The sequence below is a fragment of the Bos grunniens genome, chromosome 8 (assembly GCF_055505025.1).
Source record: "Bos grunniens cultivar Pamir isolate PY7600 chromosome 8, Bosgru_T2T1.0, whole genome shotgun sequence".
NCBI lineage: Eukaryota > Metazoa > Chordata > Mammalia > Artiodactyla > Bovidae > Bos > Bos grunniens.
In genome coordinates this window covers 63,519,391-63,535,778 of record NC_141172.1, presented here as the reverse complement: position 1 = coordinate 63,535,778, position 16,388 = coordinate 63,519,391, and the positions used below count along the sequence as shown (strand labels likewise).

General features: G+C 39.3%; 1 protein-coding gene across 7 annotated transcripts in view; it reads right to left on the bottom strand.

Moving 5' to 3' along the window:
- STX17 (syntaxin 17) overlaps positions 1-15,909 on the bottom strand; it is a 74,361-nt gene extending 58,452 nt beyond the window's left edge. Inside the window, exons 1-2 of one of the 7 annotated variants that reach the window (XM_086416100.1) lie at positions 15,793-15,909; positions 1,077-1,262 (exon numbers count right to left, since the gene is read on the bottom strand). In XM_086416100.1, coding sequence (XP_086272226.1) covers positions 1,077-1,199 — 123 coding nt within the window. In that variant the 5' untranslated portion in view covers positions 1,200-1,262; positions 15,793-15,909. Of the gene's footprint in view, positions 1-1,076; positions 1,263-6,323; positions 6,448-14,490; positions 14,606-15,214 lie in introns of those variants that run through there. The other 6 variants (XM_086416101.1, XM_086416103.1, XM_086416102.1 and 3 more) reach the window with 6 other exon arrangements.
- Positions 15,910-16,388: the final 479 nt, after the last annotated feature.

Sequence of the window (16,388 nt, the reverse complement as noted above, 5' to 3'; positions counted from 1 at the left end):
AGACAACTCCTTCATCCTTAAAAGTCATAATAGTTATCATGGAGAAAGAAGAAAGAAACTAAAAGATTATGAAATGTTAATCTTGAATTCTATTCATATTTACATTGAAATTTTCACCTTATTTTTCTTGGAACTTACTTTCTAAACTTTTACAGAAGACTTAGGTACTAGAAAGACAGTTGGTACCCATGAGAGAAAAAGCTGGCACTCTTCTTACTTGTATAAGGTACAGAGTTGAGGGTGATAAATACTGTTTATACTGAAAGGCTTAATGACCACTTCCGCCTCCCACCCGCTCCCAGCCAAAAAACATTTAATGGAGGACCTCACAACTTAAAATTTGTACTGGGGGAGGTTCTCCTGAGAGATCAAATACCACTGATTTGTCCCACAGCAAATAAGACAACACAACCTGCCAAATCCATGCTCAGTACACAGTAAACTTCATGTTTCCATAAATGCCACAACCACTCCATCAGACCCTAGCTGGGCCAGGTTGTATGCAACCTCCACCATAGTCCCCCACGCTAGTTCTTCCCCCTACCTATCTCGTAAGGTGACCTCTAGCTAACATTTGGGCTTTGGGGTTTCCTCAAAGGGAAGCGATGAAGCTGGGAAATTCTCTCATATCAAAAAATGATTTACCTCTTTAATCCAAAAGCACTTGAAGAGGACAGGAGTTACTGATGAACACATCCTCACAGTTAAGAAAACTTGCCACTGGGTGAATGAAATTAAGGCAAGCCCTTTAGCGGAAATCCATCACCTTCACATTATAGTCAACTATCAAATTCTAATTATTAACTGCTAATTCATCACTATGTACAACTAAAAAGGCATAGATTCTACTCTTATATCTTTTCATTAAAAAAGGAATAATATCAGAGGAGTATTTGTAGAACAGAAAAAATGAACAATGTTGTTAAATCAACAGGAGCTAGATGTTTTAGCAAAGTCTCTTACCTGAGATTTTCAATGGAGGTGAAATGTACAACAAATATAAATCAGAATATGTAACTGTTTCTTTAGTAGAAAAAGAAAAAACTGGAAAAAAGAAAGAAAATGAAAAAACTCACCTTCTCAATATTTATCTGGTGCTTTCTTAACCTCTCCAGATCTGTTGGAATTACTATCTTAGTAAATTTCTGGATAGCTGGTTCAAGACGCCGTAATTTCACTTTTTCTTCATCTTCAGACATCCTAAAAAAATGCTGTGTCTCTCCTACTTGCAACAATTATCTTCTCCACTCATGTAGAAAAACCTAAAAGGGAAATATTTAAGAATTTTAAAAATTAATTTCCATTGTTTTTAAAAACCAACAATTAGGTAATTTTATAAGATATTCTGAACACATACTCAACTTGATGCTGAACCTGAGTGACTTGTTAACAAACTTAAAAATGTTTTTAAATTTATTTAATTAGAGGATAATTACAATATTGTGATGGCCTCTGCCATACATCAACATGACTCAGCCATAGGCATATATATGTCCCCTCCCTCCTGAACCCCCTTCCCACCCCATCCTTCCTACAAGTTAGGTATATTCACTTTAAAATGTTTAGAAACTAGGAAATAGAGAATAAAACAAAATCAATGATCTCACTTACAGTTAGCTACTCTTTCCATTTTTCCTTCCCCCCATCCCCCTATTTTTTCCATTTTGATGTATGTCTTTCCAGGTCTTTTTAATATAATGTATGTATATATTTAAATAACTTTTTCCAAAAAACCAGAAGCATACTTTTCAAGTCTTCATCACCCAATGTATCTTTGACAGTGAATAATGTTTTCTAAACAGGTGTCAACTTGCAAAACTGGAAGAAAAAATTTTATTCTTAACATTTCTGCTGTATCAAACTCTATTTCCAATATATATCTAATTATACACTTGAAATATAAAATGCAACTCTTCTCATTGATGTTCTTTAAATTGCCTCTTCCCTTTCTTACAGAGTAATTAGCATTGTCTATAATCAATACAAGTAACCAGTGACAGAGATGGAATAAGAACCCAGTATTCCTGAGAGTACAATCAAAAATTCTTTCTAATTCACCAGTAGTTTTTCTACCAGAGTTGCAGAGAGTCTAGGGTTATGTCTTTGGGGTCAGGGTAGGTGATGATAAAAGCTGTCAAGTGGGCAGGCTCCAGGACCCCACACCTGCTTCAGTTTCAGAAAATTTTGTTTCATTAATTTCATAAATTTGAACTTATTTGATTTTATGTAAATAAAGGTCTCCACTGCCTAAGCAAGCTTGAAAACCACTCCTGTACATCATGTTTTCATGCTATCTAATTAGCCACAACCTCTCCCATATTAAAAATAAATAAGTTGACTATGTTAATCTCATTGTGGTATCCTAGACTGGGGTGCATAGAGACAAGGGTTCAGGACTTTGAGGAGTCACTGAATCCTTACAAGAAACTAGGACTATTTTTTAATTATTTCAGAAGATAGAGTCAATTGCTTTCATGAAATTATCAAAACACTCTATCACTCCACAAACATTAAAAACTATTACTTTAAATGTTTCTCTCTTTGAAGTGTTGGTTATACAAATTATCTTATCCACCAGAAACTTGGTCTTTACATTTGATCTAAGCTTGAAAGCAAAAAAGGAAAATCTCCAGCCACCACAAATAAAGAGTCTAACAGCTAAAGTGGTTAGTGGACATTAGAGTGCACAGGAAAATTCAGTCAAAAGAGTTGGTCAACAGACCCAACAAAATGGGAAAATTCATAGCTCAGGGTCTAGAGATAATAAAGTAATCTAAAAATGAAATTAAAATTGGTACATTTTAAAATAAAAATATAAAGAAACAGAATTTTTTTTTTAATTAGATAATATTATGAAACACTAACAGGCCAATCTGAAAATAAACCAAGTAAAAATTCTACAAATAAAAACCTCCAAAGGTGGGCTAAAAAGTAAATTTTGTAGCTGGAAAGAGAACTATTGGCCGTAAGCTATCAGTCAGAACAAAGGAAAAAGGAAAAAGAAGATAAGCAACATAAAGGATAAAATGAGAAGCTCAATAACAAGTAGGAGTCACATTCCAGTAGTCATGTATGCACGTGAGAGTTGGATTATAAAGACAGCTGAGTGCCAAAGAATTGATGCTTTTGAACTGTGGTATTGGAGAGTCCCTTGGACTGCAAGGAGATCCAACCAGTCCATTCTGAAGGAGATCAGCCCTGGGATTTCTTTGGAAGGAATGATGCTAAAGCTGAAACTCCAGTACTTTGGCCACCTCATGAGAAGAGTTGACTCATTGGAAAAGACTGATGCTGGGAGGGATTGGGGGCAGGAGGAGAAGGGGACGACAGAGGCTGAAATGGCTGAATGGCATCACTGACTCAATGGACGTGAGTCTGAATGAACTCCGGGAGATGGTGATGGACAGGGAGGCCTGATGTGCTACGATTCATAGGGTCGCAAAGAGTCGGACACGACTGAGTGACTGAACTGAACTGAACCAGAGTCATTAAGTCTCCATTAAGCTCCAAAATCACTGCAGATGGTGATTGGAGCTGTGAAATTAAAAGACGCTTACTCCTTGGAAGGAAAGTTATGACCAACCTAGATAGCATATTCAAAAGCAGAGACATTACTTTGCCAACAAAGGTCCATCTAGTCAAGGCTATGGTTTTTCCTGTGGTCATGTATGGATGTGAGAGTTGGACTGTGAAGAAGGCTGAGCGCCGAAGAATGGATGCTTTTGAACTGTGGTGTTGGAGAAGACTCTCGAGTCCCTTGGACTGCAAGGAGATCCAACCAGCCTATCCTAAAGGAAATCAGTCCTGAATATTCATTGGAAGGACTGATGCTGAAGCTGAAACCCCAATACTTTGACCACTTCATGTGAAGAACCGACTCATTGGAAAAGACCCTAATGCTGGGAAAGATTGAAGGCTGGAGGAGAAGGGGATGACAGAGGATGAGATGGTTGGATGGCATCACTGACTCGATGGACATGAGTCTGAGTAGGCTCCAGGACTTGGTGATGGACAGGGAAGCCTGGCGTACTGCAGTCCATGGGGTTGGAAAGAGTCAGACACGACTGAGCAACTGAACTGAACTGAAAAGGCACTATTCAAAGAGAATATGCTAAGAATTAAGATGTAAAATTTCAAACTGAAAATGCATATAAGCACCAAGTAGCATTAAAAAAAACAAATTTACCAAAATACACAGATGGGAAATTTCAGAACATTAAGGAAAGAGAAAAACTACTTTAAAAAGCAAAGCAGATATAAAAGACAAACTAAAACAACAAAAGCAGCAAACTTTTCATCAAAGCAACATAGCAAAAGACAGAAATATCTTCAAAGTGGTGATTTGATATATATCCAGATTAATTATTATTTAGAAGTGAGAGTAAAATAATCATTTTCAGACCTACAAAGACCGAGTTTATTACAAAGCCCTTTATTAAAAGAACTACTAAAAGGCATGATTTAACAATAAAGAAAATAAACCCAAAGGAAAAGAATGGCAAGGAGCAAAAAAATGTAATGAAGTATACTGTTACTGGGTGAACAAAGGAAGGTATGAATAAAAGAACAAATAAAAGATTTATTTTGAACAACCTGATTAAATATAATAAAAATGTTTCCATGTAATTATTTTTCTATAATTTTTTATAGCAGCATAGTATCACATTATATATATGTTCAATGATTTAATCATCTAATGTTGGCTATTTAGGATGTTTCCAATTTTCCCCTATTATAAACTATACCACAGTGTAATTACCCTCCTTACATATAAGTCCATACAACCATCTATGATTATTTCTTTAAAATAAATACCTGGAAGTAGAATTAACAGGTAGACACATTTTTTAAGGCTTTTAATATTAGAAGTCCCAAAAAAGGTTGTGCCTATTTACATTCCCACTAGCAACATATCTGGAGAAGGACATATCAAAGTGTCCATTTACCTGGATTAAAGACTTAAATGAAAGACCTGAAGCCATAAAGCTCCTAGAAGAAAACACAGACAGTACACCCTTTGACACTGGTCTCAGCAATGTTTTTAGATCTTTCTCCTCAGGAAAGGACAACAAAAGCAAACAAACAAATAGGAGTACATCAAACTAAAAAGCTTTCTCAGGGAAGGAGCCCATAAACAAAACAAAAATGTAACCTACTAAATGAGAAAAGATATTTGCAAATAATGTATCTGATAAGGCATTAATATCCAAAATATACAAAGTGAAAGTGAAGTTGCTCAGTCGTGTCCAACTCTTTGCAACCCCATGGACTGTAGCCTCCCAGGCTCCTCTGTCCATGGAATTTTAATTCACACAACTCAATATCAAAAAATAATCCAATTAAAAGTTGGTAGAGTGAGGGAGGCGCGGCACGGGCTGCATCGCTTAGAGTAAGAATCTGGCCCGAATACCCTGAGCGCTATCTGAGCGAAATAATTTGGGCTAGCAAACCAGACTGTAGGATATCTACCATGCGAAAAGCCAGCCCTAACCTAAGACACCGCCAGCCCGCGTACGGAACAAAGGACTAAACAGAGGTAGCCGGCTGCAAACCTTCCCCCTCCGCTGACAGGCAGCCAGAGCCGGAAGGGGGCAATCGCAGCCCCAGAGAGACATTATCTATAAAACTGGCTTCTTTGCTAACTAAAACTTATTGGGGGTCTGGACGGTCAACATCTGCCTGAGAAGGTGCGCCGGTTTTACACCCAGATAACCAAGTGGCGGGGAGGCGATAAGTCGCAGCATTGGCGCTCGCCAAACACCTCATCACCTGAGCTGCTCGGACCTGGGAAGAGCACAAAACGCAGCCCCAGCTGAGTCTGCGCCTCTGAGGACTACCTGAGTGCCTGAACCTGAGCGGCTTGGACCTGGGAGGTGCATGCAACCCAGGGCCAGCCTCGGATTGTTCCCGGCGGAACAACCTAGAGCTTGAGCAGTGTGGGCAGGGAGGCTACACGCGCCGTGAGCGGGGGCAGACCCAGTGTGGCTGAGGCACTGCGAGCGCACGCCAGTGTCATTTGTTAGCAGCATCCCTCCCTCCCTCCCCATAGCGCGACTGAACAAAGAGAAGAAATACAGCTCCACCCACCAGAACACCGACACAAGCTTCCCTAACCAGGAAACCTTGACAAGCCACCTCTACATACCCACACACAGCGAGGAAACGCCACAGTAAAGAGAACTCCACAAACTGCCAGAATACAGAAAGGACTCCCAAACTCAGCAATTTAAACAAGATGAAGAGACAGAGGAATACCCAGCAGATAAAGGAACAGGATAAATGCCCACCAAACCAAACAAAAGAGGAAGAGATAGGGAATCTACCTGATAAAGAATTCCAAATAATGATAGTGAAATTGATCCAAAATCTTGAAATTAAAATGGAATCACAGATAAATAGCCTGGAGACAAGGATTGAGAAGATGCAAGAAAGGTTTAACAAGGACCTAGAAGAAATAAAAAAGAGTCAATATATAATGAATAATGCAATAAATGAAATTAAAAACACTCTGGAGCCAACAAATAGTAGAATAACAGAGGCAGAAGATAGGATTAGTGAATTAGAAGATAGAATGGTAGAAATAAATGAATCAGAGAGGATAAAAGAAAAACGAATTAAAAGAAATGAGGACAATCTCAGAGACCTCCAGGACAATATTAAACGCTACAACATTCGAATCACAGGGGTTCCAGAAGAAGAAGACAAAAAGAAAGACCATGAGAAAATACTTGAGGAGATAATAGTTGAAAACTTCCCTAAAATGGGGAAGGAAATAATCACCCAAGTCCAAGAAACCCAGAGAGTCCCAAACAGGATAAACCCAAGGAGAAACACCCCAAGACACATATTAATCAAATTAACAAAGATCAAACACAAAGAACAAATATTAAAAGCAGCAAGGGAAAAACAACAAATAACACACAAGGGAATTCCCATAAGGATAACAGCTGATCTTTCAATAGAAACTCTTCAAGCCAGGAGGGAATGGCAAGACATACTTAAAATGATGAAAGAAAATAACCTACAGCCCAGATTATTGTACCCAGCAAGGATCTCATTCAAGTATGAAGGAGAAATCAAAAGCTTTTCAGACAAGCAAAAGCTGAGAGAATTCTGCACCACCAAACCAGCTCTCCAACAAATACTAAAGGATATTCTCTAGACAGGAAACACAAAAATGGTGTATAAACTCGAACCTAAAACAATAAAGTAAATGGCAACGGGATCATACTTATTAGTAATTACCTTAAACGCAAATGGGTTGAATGCCCCAACCAAAAGACAAAGACTGGCTGAATGGATACAAAAACAAGACCCCTACATATGTTGTCTACAAGAGACCCACCTCAAAACAGGGGACACATACAGACTGAAAGTGAAGGGCTGGAAAAAGATTTTCCATGCAAATTGGGACCAAAAGAAAGCAGGAGTCACAATACTCGTATCAGATAAATTAGACTTTAAAACAAAGGCTGTGAAAAGAGACAAAGAAGGTCACTACATAATGATCAAAGGATCAATCCAAGAAGAAGATATAACAATTATAAATATATTTCCACCCAACATGGGAGCACCGCAGTATGTAAGACAAATCCTAACAAGTATGAAAGGAGAAATTAACAATAACACAATAATAGTGGGAGACTTTAATACCCCACTCACACTTATGGATAGATCAACTAAACAGAAAATTAACAAGGAAAAAAAAAAAAAAAAAAAAAACATGTATCTATAAAGCTCACTAAAGCAAAGCACAGTAAAATGAGGTATGGCAATAAAAGGCATTAAATTTATCAAATAAAAAAATAAATAAATAAAGTGCTGAAAAATTAAAAAATAAATAAATAAAATGATAGTTGTAATTATTAAAAAAAAAAAAAGGAGATAGATGAGAAAAGTATGGCTGTAAGCTACTGGACTCTTGAACTTCTGGTGCTAACTAAAAAAGTAATATACACACTTTAAGCAAACCAAAGCATAGAAGAATTTTTAGCATCTGTGTTCCCTAACCAACAATAGCTTTCTCTTCCTCTCTAAACTTAAACACCTACCCAATTTCTTTGTATAAATTTTTCTTTAAAAGAGAATAAACAAAAAAGCAATCATGCATAAAAAAAAAAATAAATAAATAAACTGGGTAAATTCTCTGAGAGCTATTCACACCAAATCTACCCCCATGGCTGCCTTTTCTCATTCTCCTGAGGCATTTACATCACACTTGCTGGACTGGGTCTTTTGGCACATTGGATGAAAATCATGCAAAGTTCTCCCTTGGCTATAGAAAGAAATAAATTGTAACCTTTTGCTTTGAGAGTAGAGTTTACATTTCTCCATACTTGTATTCCAGCACAGCATCTAGGGTACTCAGTAGCCATCCACTAAATTGACATGGAACAAAATATTGTTTAGCTTTTGACAGTGGAGATAAGTTCTGCTTATGCAGCCTCATTGTTGTCTACTAGAGAGATTCATTTTCTGTTGTTTCTACCCAGTTCAGGGACTCACACAGGAAGCAATGAGAGGCTCCTTCCTGGTACTTGGGAGGGAGCCTCCAGACAAAAAAAAAAAAAGTTGGTAGAGGATCTAAATAGACATTTTTTTCCTAGGACACATGACAAGATTGTCAGTATCACTAATCATCAGGGAAAAGTTAGTCAAAACCACCTCACACCTGTCAAAACGGCTATCATCAAAAAAGACAAGAAATAATTAATGCTGGTTGTTGGCAAGGATGTAGAAAAAGGGGAACACTTATGCACTGTGGTGGGAATACAAATTGGTGCAACCACTATAGAAAACAGCATGGAAGTTACTAAAAAAATTAAAAACAGAACCATCATATGATTTAGCAATTCTAATTCTGGGTGTTTATCTGAAGAAAATAAAAACAGTAATTGAAAAGATACATGCACCCTTATGTTCATAGAGCATTATTCACATTAGCAAGATATGGAAGCAACTATTAAGTGTTTGAAGATAGATGAATGGCTAAAGAAGATGTGATACACACACACACATACACACACAATGGACTATTACTCAGCCACAAAAAAGAATGAAATCTTGCCACTCGCAACAACATGGATGAACCTAGAGGGTATTCTGTTAAGTGAAACAAGTCAGAGAAAGACCAATATCATATGACCTCACAAATACCTGAAATTTAAAAAGAAAAACAGAACAGAAACAGACCCATAGATACAGAGAACAAACTGGTGGTCACCAGAAAGAAGGCAGTGTGGTGGGTGAAATGGGTGAGATTTCCAGTTATAAAGTCATAGGGATGAAGGTACAGCACAGAGAATTTGGTCAATAATACTCTAATGACCTTGCAGGATGACAGATGGTTACTAGACTTATCATGATGTTAAATTCATAATGGATACAATTGTTGAATCATTATGTTGTATACCAGAAAAAATACGGCATTTTATGTCAACTATACTTCCATTTTGCCTTTTCTTACTGTTACTTGATACTGCTGGAATCAAGATTGCCAGGAGAAATATCAATAACCTCAGATATGCAGATGGCACACTTTCTACCCTTATGGCAGAAAGTGAAGAGGAACTAAAAAGCCTCTTGATGAAAATTAAAGAGGAGAGTGAAAAAGCTGGCTTAAAGCTCAACGTTCAGAAAACGAAGATCATGGCATCTGGTCCCATCACTTCATGGTAAATAGATGGGGACCCTTATGGCAGAAAGTGAAGAGGAACTAAAAAGCCTCTTGATGAAAGTGAAAGAGGAGAGTGAAAAAGTTGGCTTAAAGCTCAACATTCAGAAAACTAAGATCATGGCATCTGGTCCCATCACTTCATGGGAAATAGATGGGGAAACAGTGGAAACAGTGTCAGACTTTATTTTGGGGGGCTCCAAAATCACCACAGATGGTGACTGCAGCCATGAAATTAAAAGACTCTTACTCCTCGGAAGGAAAGTTATGACCAACCTAGATAGCATATTAAAAAGCAGAGACATTACTTTGCTGACAAAAGTCCATCTAGTCAAGGCTATGCTTTTTCCAGAGGTCATGTATGGATGTGAGAGTTGGTCTGTGAAGAAACCTGAGCGCTTAAGAATTGATGCTTTTGAACTATGATGTTCGAGAAGACTCTTGAGAGTCCCTTGAACTGCAAGGACATCCAACCAGTCCATCTAAAGGAGATCAGTCCTGGGTGTTCAATGGAAGGACTGATGCTGAAGCTGAAATTCCAATACCTTGGCCACCTCATGTGAAGAGTTGACTCATTAGAAAAGACCCTGATGCTGAAAGGAATTGGGGACAGAAGGAGAAGGGGACAACAGAAGATGAGATGGCTGGATAGCATCACCGACTCGATGGACATGAGTTTGGGTAAACTCTGGGAGTTTTAGTGATGGACAGAGAGGCCTGGCGTGCTGCGATTCATGGAGTCACAAAGAGTCGGACACGACTGAGCGACTGAACTGAAGTGAACCTTCAATTTTAAAAAATTTTAAATGTCCATTTATCCATACTCCAACCAGTATTTCATATTATCATTCTTCTTAGACATTCAACTGGTGACAAAAATGGTGTCTCTTTATTTTGCATTCTTTACATTACTAATAAGATTGATTTATTATCTATTTGCATGTCTTCTTTCATCAACTGCCTGCTTGTGCTATAGGGAACGTCTTTCTCCTATTATATATAACACATAATAGTCTCATAAATAATCTATTACTTGTCTAACATCATTTCCTAGTTTATCACATTGCCTCTTGTGTTTTCTTCCACTATGTAGATTATTTAAGAAGCTATCTTTATATATACTATTATTCCTATCAAAATGGTTTTGAAAGTACCTGGTATTCAAACTGGTATTCCAATGCTAAAGGAACTAAAACATGCCTTCACATGTCTCTTCTACACTACTTCTAATCCTATCACTCTAGTCAAACAGCACAATATGCATAGCATATTACAAGGGTCTTATTTGGCCTTCCTTTAGTCTCTTTCCCCTCTCCAATTTTCCCCCATAGATTACCACCAATTAATGTATCTAAAACACCAAAGGCAACATGCTCCTCCTTCAGACAAACACTTCCAAGAGTTCCCTATTATCTGAGCAAGAAAATACAATGTTCATAAGTAATCCACTCACACTGTTGAAATATCACCCAATCTCTACTTTTGGCTTTGCAAGGTGCTCCCTCTGTCTAGTCACTCTTTTATAGCCCATCTGCCTCTCAACTGCATGTAGCATTTGAGATACAACTCAAATGATTCTGCTTTCTCTTTCATTAATCAGTTTTCGGTGTACTTGACAAACCCCAATTATTGACTATTTGGCTTATCTTCACTGTTCCCCTATGCTATGATGACAGCTTTCTTTTTTGAATTCAAAAAGTGCTATTTCCAGGTCAGAGTACATGACTTTGCCCCTTAGCATTTTGTGCTGAAGGAAAAACCTGCTGCCTCATAAGAGCCATCTTTCAGGGCAGAAGTTCTGGCCCAAGAGCTCCCCAAGAGACTTTTCCACCTCCTGGTTTCCTTCTAGAGAGTGTTTTTTTTTTTTTTTTTCTTTCTACCATTTCCATTTCTATACAAGTATAATAAAATGTCTATATAAAACTAAGAAGAGAACATAACATTCAAACAACCGCATAAGGTATAGTGTTACTGCAACAAAATTGTCCAACAGTTACTCTGATAACAAAGTAGTTCAAATAACATTTATAAGCTATTAAGGGAAGGTCTTAATTCAATACAAAATGTGGCTTAAGAGTGTGACTAAATAACAAGTTGAAAATATTTTCAGCATTTCTTGATTTTTCAGTCAAAAAACTGGGAAATATTTATGGTATAATTCAAACACAGGATACAAAATATATTTACATTAACATCACAAATATTTTAAATATGCCTACAAAAAAGCTAGTGGGAACACAAAAATGACTAATTTCCCAAACTTCTGCAGAGTTGTATTACTTTTGACTTTTTTTTTCAAGCGTAATGGAATATGTGGAGCAACAGAATTGTATCATGACAATGATGGTGGATACACAATTAAAATACATTTATCAAAACTTACAGAACTGTATATCACAAAAGGTGAAATTCTGTACATTAAAAAACAAAAACAACAAAATGTGGGGGAACCCACAATGAAATACAAACTATAAAAAATAAACTGTATTACAAATGAACATAACCACACTGAAAGAAGTGGTGGAGGAAAATAACTAATATAGGTGACTTTGGAAAACAGATGCTGGACACTAGTGTCTAGATGTGAGATACTGGGCTTCCCAGCTGGCGCTAGTAGTAAAGAATCTGCCTGCCAATGCAGAAGATGTAAGACGCAGGTTCGGCACCTGGGTCAAGAAGATCCCTGGAGGAGGGCATGGCAACCCACTCTGGTATTTTTGCCTGTAGAACCCCATGGACAGAGGAGCCTGGTGGGCTACAGTCCATAGGGTCACAAAGAGCTGGACACGAGTGAAGTGACTTAGCACAGCACAGCACAAACTAGATAACACAAGGTTAAAGACAACAACAAAAAAACTACACACAACTCTACTGTTCTCTAGTTAGTAAATTTGTTTCTCACAGGACTATGGGTTAGGAATTCTGAACTAACATTATGTGTATTACTAGGATTGAACAAACAAAAAAAATATTTTGTAGAACAAAAAAGCCAGATTTCTCACTGTTGAAGAGAGAAGTTACAAATGAGCGGCAAGACTATAATGAACAATGTGGTATTTTTCTAGAAATAGAAGTATCAGAATAAACCCCTGTTTAAAAACATATATATATATATATTATGTGTGTGTATATATATATATGTGTATATATATATACACATATAAAAATAAAATATAAATCTTTGTAGATGCATGGGTATATATGTATGTGTGTGTGTGTATGCCTGTATCTCCATGACATATACAGATATACAGTTGACCTTTGAACAATATGGATTTGAACTGCAAGGGTCTACCCACAGTGGAATTTTTTCAATAAATACTACATGATCTACAGTTACTTGAATCTGCAGATACAGAACTGCAGATACAAAAAGTCAACTATGGAACCTGAATGATTCTGGTATCTGCTGCAGGTCCTAGCAGAGAAGGTAATGGCAACCCACTCTAGTACTCTTGCCTGGAAAATCCCATGGACAGAGGAGCCTGGTAGGCTACAGTCCATGGGGTCTCGAAGAGTCGGACATGACTGAGCGACTTCACTTTCACTTTTCACTTTCCTGCACTGAAGAAGGCAATGGCAACCCACTCCAGTGTTCTTGCCTGGAGAATCCCGTGGACGAGGAAGCCTGGTGGGCTGCCGCCTACGGGGTCGCACAGAGTCGGACACAACTGATGCGACTTAGCAGCAGCAGCAGGTCCTGGAACCATTCTCTTGGATACTAAGGGATGACTGTATCTAGCTAGAAATATACACATTTATACATATACAATGGGCTTCCTTAGGTGGCACTAGTGGTAAAGACTACGTCTACCAATGCAAGAGACACAGGAAATGTTGGTTTGATACCTGGGTCAGGAAGATCCCCTAGAGGAGGAAATGGCAACCCACCCCAGTATTCTTGCTTGGAGAATACCATGGACAGAGGAGTCTGGTGGACTACAGTCTACAGGGTTGCAAGATGTTGGACATGACTGAGGGACTGAGCGTGCATATATATAAAATACACACACACACACACCTTCCTAGATGTCTTCTGCCAGGTACTAGAAACAATGATATGCCAGTAGCAATGAGCACAACTAGAGCCCAGATCCCTTGGTGTTTAAATAGTACTCTCCAAAAAAGAAACCAGGGGTCTTTGGAGAACTGGTGGATTCCAGGATAGAGAAAACGTTAAGAGAAGCCTGGAGCATCTTATGATGCCAAAAAGTAAGGCAGTTAAAAAAAAAAAAAAAAGAAGGGGGGATGACGGTCTATTAAAAGGGCACAGGAAGCAATCTGAAAAAAACTTCCAATGGACGAAGTTGGAACAACTTGAGAAATAAAATAACAAAAGTGTAGGAAAACAACCAATAGAAAACTCAATGAGTCCATACTAATACAAAAAATTAATAAAGAAGTAGGATAAAGGGACAGCTCTTCCTTACCAAAAAATTCCAATTAATAAATTAAGAAGGAATGGGGGAAACAAAACATCACAGTAATAATTACTGAAGGCAAGATCCATTAATGGATGCTAAAATCAGCAAATTAAAGCTTGAGGGGAAACAGGATATCTGAAAGGTTTAGAAGTTGTACCCCAAGATACTAACTAAATACAAAGGGGAAAATAGTTATTTTACAGTAGAGAATCCCAACAGATACCACGTTAACCAAGTGATCAACAATAGTGTCATTTCATGCACTCCCTTATGATTAACTATTGAGAAGGGCAAATACATTTCTGTGGTATTAACAAAAATATACAACCTTAATCTCATTCTGAGAAAACATTAGACAAAGCCCAACTGAAGAACACGCTACAAATAACTGACCAGGACTCTTCAAAAGTGCAATGGTCATGAAAGACAGGAAAAGACTTCAAAGTTGTCACAGATTGTAGACGACTAAGGAGGCATGCCAACTAAATGCAACGTAGGATCTTAGATTGGATCCTGAAACAGAAAAAGGCCGTTAATATAAAAAGTGATGAAGTCTGAAGAAAGTTGGTGATTTAGTTAACAGTGTTGTACCGAAATTAATTTCTTCCTTTTGGTAACTAACTGTATTATAGTTACATGAGATGTTAACATTAAAGGAAACTGTAGACAATTCAGATACTTTTGTAACTTTTCTGTAATTGTAAAATTATTTCAAAGTAAAAAGGCTTTTAAAATAATATGTGAACTGTTTCACATAAGACAAACATTGAGAAGTCAAAGAACTGCAATCGTATTCACGGCACTTAACACTTGCGGCGGAGGTGACCTGAGGGTGCCAGGTGCTTTACAAACTTAACCTTGAGTGCTTACAACTATCACCAGCTGAGTATCATACTATTTAATAAGGAAAAAGTACTGGGATATTAAACAAATTACTTAAGGTTATTTATAAGCGAAAAGCCCCATTTCTCAGGAAAAGTCCAAAATTGCAGGCAATGCCCCCTTCCAAAAAAAGTGATGAACACCTTCCCACATTTGCCCAGCACGTCGCCTAGTGTTTCTGACTGGGGGAAAGGGTACTGACTTTGGAAAGAGAAGTCAAGGCCCTTGGACCTACCTCCCATATGATCTGTTTTCTGAGCCTGTGATTCCGAATTTTAAAAAGCGGGAGCTTAGATGTGGGGCTTTCTGCGATCCACCGCCCTCTCGCCGGTCTGGCTGACAGGGGGCTAGCTCCCACCTCGCGCCCCAGGACCTCCCCTTACTTCCCTCGAGCCTCGTACCGTCCCTCTCAGTGTCATCCACCGCGCACCTGGGCCACAGAAACCAAACACCGTCTCCCCTACTCCCGCCCAGGAACTGGCCAGCCTCTGGACCGAGACTCCGGCTACTCTGACGATCTGGGACCCACAGTGCGTCAACGGGCAGGGCAGAAGACGGAAACTTTTCCACCCCGAGACCCGGGAGGCCGTCAAGCTCGCCCGGTCGGCCGCCTCCTTATACCCACTTCGAACAGCGCCTCCACAACCGAAAACGCCACTTCTAGAAGTCGAGTAGAGACCCCACAGCGCTCGCACTTCCGACCTGATGCCCTGCTTCCTGTGGGGTGTCCCTCCCGCGCCCGGTGCTGGCACCCTGCCCACCACTTCGGTCACGGCCTGACACCCCCGAGACGGCCTCTCGCGAGCCCCTTACCTCCCGCCGGGGCGCTGGAGGCTGGTAGGTTTGCAGGGCGCAGGCGCAGGGGCCACGGGGGCGGGGCGTCGCGATAGGCGGACGGTGCTCCGCCACGCCCCCTCCCGCCCATGTCCTGTTTTGCGGGGTGTGGCCGGCACTCCAAATACACACACACACACGCACAAACGCGGTCACCGGTCTGGGCTGTCTTACAAGCTGGTCTTTATTAGTTGTGGGGCAGTAACACTGGAGCTAGGAGGAAGGAGACGCACAATTGCTTTTTAAGTCTGTTTGTTGTGTTTTAAGTGTGAGACAAGTCACATATGTATAGCCTTTTACATTTTGCAATCTTTTTCGGTCGCATTTTCTGCTCTTCTAGGAATTTTACTGGTGGGCTGGCCGGATGTTGTTACCTCTTTGCTGCTGCTGCTGCTAAGTCGCTTCAGTCGTGTCCGACTCTGTGCGACCCCTTAGACGGCAGCCCACCAGGCTTCCCCTGTCCCTGGATTCTCCATGCAAGAACACTGGAGTGGGTTGCCATTTCCTTCTCCAATGCATGAAAGTTACCTCCTTACACATACAGAAACTGAAGCTCAGAGAGGTTGTACCTTCTC